Genomic DNA, 10,869 nt, shown 5'->3' on the forward strand with positions numbered 1-10,869 from the left:
CTAACTCTCCCTAAGCAAAGGCAGCCATTATGATGCCCATCTTCAGTGTTTTTTGTAAGAACCTAATTTTTGCAACCGTCTGAAGCACACAACCTCCAACCACAGCTGCTACGTGCAAGCACTCAAGAGACTGGAAAACAAATTGTTCCAGTTTTTCTGACCTCACCCGCTTCTTCATCAGGACTACCGAATGTGAAAGACAGTACTTTCTGTAGGTGACAGAGCATGAGTTGTCAGAGACCGTGGAAGGAATGTCTTTTCAAGACATTCATAATTCCTCAGGGGAGCCATATTGCAGCACTCTTCATCACTCTTCTTGTTGAAAAGGACAGGCTACGAATGCTCTCTTGCTAGGATTAAAGACTGCAAGAACAGGCAGCAAGTTAATGAGTTTTATTAAGGATCTTACCTGAATGAGCTGGCAGTAGTTTGACATTGCTTAATGTTACGATGTTTAATGCAGTTTCACTAGTAGGGTATATTGCTCAATGTTTCCTCCGTCCGTATTTTAGAAACATTGCCTTTGCATCTCAACTACATCTACTGCGATTTGAATAGTAGGTTACAAAGAAACTTACAAAGTTAGTCATATAACTTTGAATCATACAGGATTTTATACATAAAAGCTTGACTGGCAATCTCTCAGTAATTTGCCATGAATTTAAATCAAGTCAGAAGCTGGGTTTGTTTATCTGTTCATCATAGCTAGAAAAACTACTTCTATTCAAAACAATATATGCAGAAGAAAATAAATAATTCAAATATAACAAATATGAAGTAACTATCCACCTTCTCACTCTTTGTATTATAAAGAGGAACAGCCAACAGCAAAGAATCACACACACACAGAATCACAAAATATTAGGAGTTGAAAGGGACCTCGAAATATCATTCAGTCCAATCCCCCTGCCAGAGCAGGATCACCTAGACTAGAAATGCAATTCCATTCATGATCCGTAGGATCTTGCAAGATAGGTACATTCAGTATACTGTCTCAATGCAAGTATTTTGTATTTTTTAGTTTCCTAAGATAAGATAAAGATGACTGTGCTGTTTTTCTCCTTTGCACTAGATTTTGGATCTGTTGGCCAACAGCAACCAAAATTTATAGAGGGTAGAGGATGTTTAATGAAAACAGATGGCTAAAGCAAAAAGATACCCTCTAACAGTACCCTGATACCCTCAAATACCTTGAATGAAAGGCTTATTCACATGTTAAATGTCAGACAATCTACACAGAAGATGAGAGGCTCATCAGAAATGCACAGACTACGTTAGTCTTTTTCAGAGATTTAATTTCAAACTCATGCAATTGACTGCTGCAAGAACTACTTAGGTTTTGAAAGTTGCCCAAACATGAATTTAAACTATTTCTTAAGTTTGCTAGTACCAGACAGAATTCTGCAAAAGATGTGAAATGCCACTGCATGCAAGCAATTGGTGACTTAAGTTTTCCAGCTGCCTTATGCAGGGCTTTATCAGAAGATGACTGTGGGTTTCATAAAGCAGGTCACCTTTAAGAAAGCTAATAGTTAAAATAAATAAATAAATAAATTTAAAAAACCATTTTTTATTCCAAGACTGATTAAGCAATTAAATAATAATGCAGAAAGTATCTTGTTTGCCTATCCCTCATAAGTGCTTTCCCCTTCTGCTTTTAAAAGCAGTGATATGCAGTCATAGTCATAAAATAACTTCCAAACATTTAGGATGAGGCTGTAATAATTAACTTTTCCCTATTGTAAGGAAAACTTCAGAAAAGTTAAATCATTCATCCACGGAATAAAGGAAGGGGTCCAAACTGGACGCCCTGAAGTAACTTTGCTTGTTCCTCTCAACAATGCCCAGGTATCATATCAAAACCAGATTAAGAAGAAAAGTGTGGTGTAATCAGTTGTGGCTCGCAAGAAGAATGCACTTTCTTGGATTCTAGATGAGACATATCCATAACGAGAACATAGGAGTTTAATTTTGACTTCCTAATCACAACCGACTTGTCACTTTCACGAAGAATCCTGCTTTGAGTGACACTGATTCAGGATATATGGCTATCAGACATTATGACCAGAAAAACCAACAGGATTAAGGTGGTAAGAGTAGTGCCCTCAGGTCAGAACAAGTTGCCCCTGCAGTTATTCTCCTTCTCTTCCCCAATGACTCATGAAAACAAAGACAGTTGCTGTGATATATTAAAGTAAGTGTTACAGCTGAAGCCAGTTAAAGTCCAACACCAGAAGGGAGCAGGATGTTTTAGTGTTTCATTTACTTATTTCTATGAGTACAACTGATACAATGATTATGGGCAACTTGTGCTGTAAACATCTGGTTCCCTGCAGTAGACCCTGTCAAAGGTAACAATTTCCTGCTTGCTTTCATTCCTTGTTCTCTCTCATACAGTTGTATGTAGCTGAGTGTGTATGTGACAGATAGGACTGGGAGTGGCACCTGCAAGCATTTTGATTAATACACTGGCACTAGAATAACTAGACCATAACAAAGATGATCATCTTCAAAACAAAGCATTTATTTATCAAGAAAAAAAGCAAAGCTAATAGTAAAAAATAAAAGGCAGTAAAGGTGGCTAATACTTAACATCTTGATAATCTTTGGCACAGTCTACATAGCCCATTTAAATCCATTTCTGGGTTTAGTATTAGACGGTCCTGCTTACAGCCTGTTGCTTTTCCCTTGTAAATTTAGTAGCTTTCACTGATACTGTGTAACACTGAATTAAATTTACCCCATTTCCAACACTTTTTAGTGTGGAGTCTTACAATGAATTAACACTACTGATATAAGTTTAACCTTCGGGAGAAAAAAAGAAGTCAAATTTAGCTAGGATGGAGTAATGAATAACTATCCTATTATCTCCTAAAACTGCTCTCTGGGTCATTATTTTGCTTAGCTTGTTTTCTTCCTTCAACACTTTTGATCCAACACCATAGCAATTCCAGCAATCTATTGCAAACACAGAGATACTAATTGATATTACATAGTGGATAGGATTAGGGTATTTCCTAATTTTAAGTAAAACTGCTGGATGGGTCATTAAAACTGTTGTAAAAACATCTTTCATAGCCTTAAAAAGTGGGTTAAAAGGTATAGGTGCAGACATACAAATACCAAAACAAGCTGGTTTAATTGTTTTTCTTTCTTGGAAGAAAGATCTATCAACAGATCAGAGAGATCAAAGCATAAAAGCCATAACTTCTTCAAAACTAAAGCAAGGGGGACTTCAAAACTTGAAGGAAAGCTAGTAGATGATCTGTTACTCAAAGTAAAACAAGAAAGCAGCGATACATATACCCTAAGAGTAGTACATACTATAGCAGCAAGTGGTGAGGGGTTATGTTATAGGACAGGCAGAAGGCAGGAGGTAGTCTTGAGCTGCATTTTGTGAGCTCACAAAGCACTGGTAGCACCATAGGCTGAGTTGGCCACACCTCCCAAGACAATGATTAAAATCACCGCCTTAAATCCTGGCCAGCCAAAATGTAGACCAAGCTAGTATAATCAAACAAGCCATTATAAACCATTTTATCACGCTGCACAGTAAAATGCATCACATTTGAAATCTGTTACATATTGTATGCGTCATTAAGGTGCAGATGACAGAACCAATTACAGAAGTAATTGAATGCAGAAGTGAATGCACTTTCAGAAATCAATCTTACACAGCTATGAAATCTGAGCTATTAATTTCCTCTACATTGAGAAGCTTTTGTTTTATTATATATTCACCTGTCTTACTGTAACAGTATTCTAATTTTAGTCAAGTAGACTTCAAAAACAGATTTGGGGAATTATCTCCAGCTGGAATTCAATTTTTAATAAACTGCCAATACAGACTTAGGCTTAATTCATTATTGTATGCTTTTTGAGCATTTGTTTTTAATTTCACAACTAGACTAATTCTAGAAGAGTTTCCATCCAAAACACAAAATAATCTGTTTTTAAACAAGGTTTCCAATACAGAAAAATGCGTTTTTTTCCCAAGTGTAACATCAGAACACTAAAATATACCAAAATTATATTTGCAGTATATACCATGCTAGAGTAAAGGCATGCAAAAAAAATCTCTCAGTTTTTCAGTACTTGTAAGGCTCCTTGGATCTACTCATTATAAAAACATAGATTAACAATTTTGCTTGCTGTTAGCCTAAGTTAATATTAATCTTAGAAGTGAAACTCTGATTTAATGTAAAGAAATTATTCTGAGTTTCAGAATGTCAAACAAGCATGAAAAAGATTCAGGAAATAGCTACATAATTTGTTTTCTCTTTTTGAGAAATTATCTCTGCTTGTACTTTAATACAGTTTTTCCTAAGAGTAAAACACAGTTAGCAAAAGACATGTTTACTTCTGAAACTACTTCTGATACAAGCTGTTTATTCCAGAATTTGAAGCAGAGATGGCAAGTTTACTGCCTGAAGAACAGCAAATAAAAAGTGTCTTATTCTTCAGAGAAGTTGACAGTCTTCAAATGACTTCAAATTGAGTTTTGCATCCTTAAATATATTTGAAAACTATGACCATATTTGTATACATTAGTAACTACCAATTAACTTATTTTTGTTGATTATAATGAGTTTGGTCAGTACCAGACCTTTTACTACACGTGAAAGTTATTTTCAGACTCTAAATACATAGTAGAAATTCAATATTTCATTCTAAACACAACAAATATACCACAGCAACAATGGATATTTTGAAGAGATATATATAATATAAAAATCATTGCTTCAGAAAGTACTGATTTTAAAAAATGAATTATATTTTGATTTTATAAAAGCTCATAATTTTATCAAAATTTTAATGATTAATTTATGTCCAAAACCAACATTACAATCACATTTCGGGTATTAAGCTTTAATATCATCTTTCTATTTTTCTATGAAGAATTTGCTCTGAGATCTTCTGATTTTCTCCAGGTCTTCATAAGTAAGTGGTCCTTTTGGCAATTCTAGCAATGTGCTCTGTGTGTCCAGTATGTTCTCTGCTTCACCTGAAAAAAACCCCAAAGAAATTAAATAAATTTCCTCACCCTTACTGTGAGAAAGCAAAGGAAATGAAAAAAATAAATCAAAACAATTAAGTAACTAATTAAACTATTTTTGTTTGGGTGAGAACAACAAAATACCAGGTCACAACTATGTATTTTACAAACAAGCTGATGACAATGTAGCATTAAAGTTGTCTTTAGGAAATTTTTGACTGGTGGGATAACTGCACACTGAAGTGTTCAGTCTGAAGTGAATATCTGCCTCTGGCTGCATCTGTCTGAAAGAACTTCAGCCATAACAATCAATTGTGCTGCTGTTGTTGCTGTTCCTGTTAGCCCCTTTCTCCTAAAAACTACACTGAGTTATTGTGATGTTTTGTTTAGAGATTTATTACACACATGCTTTGGAATGGAGACATGAGGTACAGCAAGAACTTAGCATTACCATGTCCTTTGTACCAACCTCCATACTGCATTTGACCAAGTAGAAGTCAGAGAAGAAGGTGGATCAGATATAAAAGCATACACAAGCTTTAACAGGTAAATTCTTGTACACAGTATCCTCGATGTGCCATATTTGGGTGCAGTTTTTCTTCCTGCCTCAGGCCTAGGCCAAAAGATACCAGCCTACAGGCATAAAGTGGGTAGCCCAGGACTTGAAGAAGCATTGGTCAAAGCACACTGCTCACAAAAAGATTTGCTAAGACAGTTACCTAAACATGCAGACTTAACAGCATAGCAGGGAAAAGCTGTGGGGTGCAGAATGCTCTGGGTAAGGCTGGAACGAAAACATCTGAGATGGAGAATCCAAAAAACAAAGATACAGATTGAACACCATACATAAGTCATGGTGGTCTGATTGTGATATAAGAAACAGTGAAGATAAGGCAATGAATGCATTTATTTTGGCTGATGCCACTTGGTACAAAGCCAACAATCTTGTTTACTTAGGCCTTAACTTCTTGCTTGATAATTGTTATGGCAGTGATTGGAAGCTGTATTTATGTGAAGTAAACCTGATTGAACATTGTAGTGGAGTCAAGATTGTGCTCATTCTTTAAAGCAGGATTAAATGCTGAAATCTCCAGCTGCAATTGTGGTAGTATTACCATGCTTGAGATCTCCACACATCAGTAATATCCAACAGGACGACACTGACTGCCACTCGCAGTAAGTGGTAACAACACAATGCCGGTCAGTTGCATATAGCATCTGGTTATGAAATAGCAATAGATCTTAGGTGACAGAGATATGTTATAGTTAGTCAAATTTTGTGCCTGTCACTCACATGCACTAGAGCAGATTACCCAGTCACCATCCTTCTCACATGACTCAGTATACAAACAGGACAGCTATCTAAATCTTGGTAAAGGTAGCCAGAGTTTCATTGCTTAGTGGAGAAGTTCTGTGCAGTTGGAAGCTAGCTATATAAACCCAACTCTGCTCTAATGTTTTTTGCCGAAAAACACTAGCAATATATACCTGAACTGGGAGGAAAAGCAGAACAGCAAGGCCAAGAACACAGATAGCAGGTCCACGACTGATTCTTCGTGTCCTCAGCCATTCAGAAAAAACAATGCACCTGAGGGTGGTTCTGTAACCCTGTCATCCCTGAAAGATTCAGTTGATACATGGCCCTGGCACACTTACGGCTCTTCAACAACATAAGCAGAATTCAAAACAGGTAATTCCCTCTATGTTTTCAGTTTTTGCTTTAATTAGCCCAAGTTATAAAGCAGGAAAACCCCCTACGATTTAGATGTGGGAGAACAAGCAAGTCATGAGAAAATGTTTGGACAAGTAGGCTAGAGACAAGAAAAAATTAACTGTAAGCAAGGTCAGAAACAAAATGCCTGATGAAAAAGAAATAGAGAAACCTTCCAGGGATATAAACTGATACCAAAGAATGAAGGGCTGCAAATACCAGGCTATTTGATCAAGGTGGTTCAGATACAAGGAAGATTGTACAGCATGGAAATAACTGCAGATTAATTTAGGAGAGAAAATTGGCCATGAGGCTGAAGATCAGTATACTCTGGATGACAGAGACCAGCAAAAGAGTGAACAATAACGGAAATGGTGTATACATTCAATATTACACCACAGAGATGAAGCATGCCATGCACCAACAGAATACATGGGCAAGCAGAGAAGTAGTTGAGAAAGTATCGGAGTGGACACAGGGCTCAGCTGAGTAATAAGAACAAGCACTGTGGCTGCAGGTCAATTGTGTCATAAAACCTTCTCTTCAACTACTTAATGTTAATCTTAAAATAAAAATCAATTCCTGAACCTGACTTTCACATAATTATGAACTTTCTTCTGATTTCCAGCCCAGATTAATTCAGGCTAGTCCACTTCCTTTTATTCCAGAGCTGATATTAGTAATTAGTTTAATTTCCTTCTCTTACTTTCCTTTATCTTATCCTGTAAGTAGGATCTGTAGACTCAACTCTCCCATGTCTTTTTACAAGACTAAACAAACTAACCACATTTCTGTCTCTTGCAAGGCCACTCAGCATTCCCTGATAATTTTAGCTTCTCAGGAATTCTAGACTCCATATACATCATCATCATGGCTAGGCTTCGCAAACAAAGATAAGGGAAGAACACTACCCATGCTTGCTGCAAACGCACTGATGGCTAAAAAGGCTGATGCGGGATAGGCAAGTCCAGTTGCATCCAATTTATGTATAAATATCCAAGAAAGGTATTACTAATTTCCTGCATTGATACCTTCCTATCTGTACTTCTCTAATCGTACTAAGGTTGTGAAATACCCATCCCTGGAGATATTCAAAAGCCATCTGGACATTTTCCAGGGCAATTGGCTTTTGATGATCCTGCTTAAGCAGGGGGCTTGACCAGACAACCTTCAGAAGCCCCTTCCAGTCTCAACCATGCTGTGATACTAGAAAACCTCACTTGATGTTTCTAGACTTTGCTTGACTCTCATAATTTTATCATGCTACTGGATTATACTCATTCTCTGATCACCTAACACATTCAGGTTTTTCCCTTTTTCTATCATTTCCAGCTGGTGAGCTCAGATTGTAGAAATCCCTATCAGTCTCTAGCTTCAATCTGACTTTCTTATCAAATTGAATCCTATTTTATTACCTCAGTTACTCAGGTTATCAGTTCCTTTTGTACTACAGTTTATATCTTCTCTGTTGATGACACCAATCAAGTTTGTTATCCACAGACTTGATTAGTATAACCTACTCATAATTTCAAATACCAAACAAATGCAGATCCAGACCAAATATTGAGGAATATTGCTAATAAACCTGCTAAAGCCTAGCCTGCCTTTTTAAGCACAAACCTTTGATGTCTTCTCTTTACTCCAATGCTTAACTGTCCTTCATGCTAACCTAATCTTCATGTGATACCACACTAAATGCTTTCATGAGTTTATAGATGATCTACCACATTTCTTTTGGAAAAGAGACATAATTTTCCTGGAAAAGACAGAGTTAGTTTGGCATATTTCATTTTATCTTGTTGTCCATTTAGCTCCATAGCTTCTTTTCTCCAAAACCTTTTGACAAGACTTGCATACTGCTGAAGTTGTTCTAGTGTATCTGAAGTTACGAAGATGAATTTTACTATTTAGAAAGAAATAGGATACCAAATTACCCCTCTTCAATCTATACAGGACCACATGGTCCTGAGTAAACATGTTACATACTCTTGCCATGGGGTTTGCATTATGATATGCTTACTCTTTCGTAATTCTGGAATAAAACCATCCTATTAAAAAAAAAAACAACCCAAACAAACTATTAACAGATCATAAATTACAAGTGTTCCTTCTGCATTGTATGTACTAATCTCCATTTCAACACACTAATTTCCAAGAGCCACACCGTTTTTCTCCCTGTGCTTAGATGCTTCTTTCTATTAAAATCCAAAGAATGTGTTTAGTGCGGTTTAGGAATTGTTCGCAGATATACATTGCTGCATCACCTAAATATATTTGCACCTGTATGCAGCAGGAAATACCTCAAAGTTTATCTAAATATCTATTGTTATTTTCCGTGAAGTACACAGAATTAGGAAACTTAGATCTGGAGGCTAAGATCAAGAGCTGAAACAAATTTTTGTTTTGTTTCAGTATGTTTGTGTCAGTAGCAGACAGGAAAATCAAGCTAGTTAACTAAGATGATTCGTGAAGATGACAAGCCATGGCCCAATGTTGTCTTCACTTACAGTGAACACTCTTGGTGTGTCTCCATCACTAGGAATTAGAGCTAACATAATGCACCTCTGCAATTCTCAACACCTATTGCTTAATCTAATCTTTTTCACTGTGAGGGTGACAGAGCACTGGACCAGGCTGCCCAGAGAGGTTGTGGAGTCTCCTTCTCTGGAGACATTCAAAACCCGCCTGGCCACGTTCCTGTGTGACCTAGTCTGGGTGATCCTGCTCTGGCAGGGGGGTTGGACTGGATGATCTTTCGAGGTCCCTTCCAACTCCTAAGATTCTGTGATTCTGTAATCCGCCACTGGCAACTATGAGGCAAGACCCTACTTTCTGGGAATCACCTTTCTTTTTTCCATCTTAGCAGGGTGCTGTGGCAAGATGATCAGCTAATGACTGTGGTCAGTCATGAAGGTATAAGGGCATGATTCCTGTCTGTAGCCCGTTACCTGCTCTTATGATCCCTACCCCTTACCAAAACAGCATCAGAGTAGAATATGGAAGGAAATCACAGATCTGTCATTTCTCCCAGATACACAGTTATACTTCAGCTCTATTTATAGCCTTAGAATGCATATTTTTTGAAATAAAAGAGGAGAAATTAACAAACAGTCTTAACTGGAGGGAAAGGCTGTAAAAGTAAAGTACTCTTGTCTGGGAAACTATCTGATTGTAACAGAGAAGAAAAGAAATGAAAGAGCAAGAATTTTGTCCAGAGAAAGAGAGAAAATCTGTTGTGAGCTTTCTCCCAGGCACTCTAAAAAGATAAGAAGTTATCTGCAACATTAAGTTTGGTCCTATGTGTGATCCAGGCAGACTTATATACACATACCTTTTATCCTTTGTAACAGTGTCCTATAGCCCATATCATAATGATAGGCAAATATAAAGCTTAAGGGAACTATTGGCAGTAGAACTCCTGCATTCTTCTTTCTTATTGCTCTGTTTAAAAAAAAAAATAAAAAGGAAAGAAAAAATAAGATTATTTAGGACATTCAGCACACCAGTATTGTTAGTTTGACCTTGACTGCCTAGGACTTGTGTATCCTACTACACTCTCTAATCAAAGAACAAGTCTTAATTTCCTCAGAAGCATTAATCTTCTGGTTGCCTTCTTGTTCAACTGTCAACCCAAGGGTATTAAAAAAATTGCTTCAAGTGGGTTTTGAATATATCTAACTGAAATGGAAATATCTAACTCAGGTAGCATCCATGTGCACATGCATATATTCATCCAGCCACAAGCAACATGTAGCAATCAAGGTATGTTTAGTTCCAAATGCATTTGAGTCCACAGAGAACAAATAATGCATAAGGTGCGTTTAATATGTACTATGTACACAAAACACAAATATTTCCTACATTCCCTCTAATCATGTGATAGCACAAGAAAAACATGTTAACAAATGGAAGTCCTACAAGGCAAGTTCTTCCCCACTTTCGGTACCTCAGATGAATAATTTTATGTCAGTCCACATGTCTGCTTTTGGTCTGCAGTACAGACGCAACCAAAACACAACTGGGAGCAGGCAGAAATCTCAGAGTCACTTTGTCACCTGATCAACCTCTGAGCAGTTACTGGATAAAAATAACTACCCAGTTAAACCACAACACTGCTACAATGCAAAAGGCAGATCCAGCATCATATAACCATAACCGCTCT

The 10,869-nt window shown here is 37.0% G+C and overlaps 1 protein-coding gene across 1 annotated transcript in view; it reads right to left on the minus strand.

Annotated features, from left to right (window-relative positions):
• Positions 1-4,883: 4,883 nt before the first annotated feature.
• Positions 4,884-10,869, minus strand: part of PLGRKT (plasminogen receptor, C-terminal lysine transmembrane protein) — a 6,642-nt gene continuing 656 nt past the window's right edge. The window contains 2 exon segments of the mRNA XM_010190241.1: positions 4,884-5,005; positions 10,039-10,148. Coding sequence (XP_010188543.1) covers positions 4,884-5,005; positions 10,039-10,148 — 232 coding nt within the window.

The sequence above is a fragment of the Mesitornis unicolor genome, unplaced genomic scaffold (genome assembly GCF_000695765.1).
Source record: "Mesitornis unicolor isolate BGI_N332 unplaced genomic scaffold, ASM69576v1 scaffold41018, whole genome shotgun sequence".
Taxonomy (NCBI): Eukaryota; Metazoa; Chordata; class Aves; order Mesitornithiformes; family Mesitornithidae; genus Mesitornis; species Mesitornis unicolor.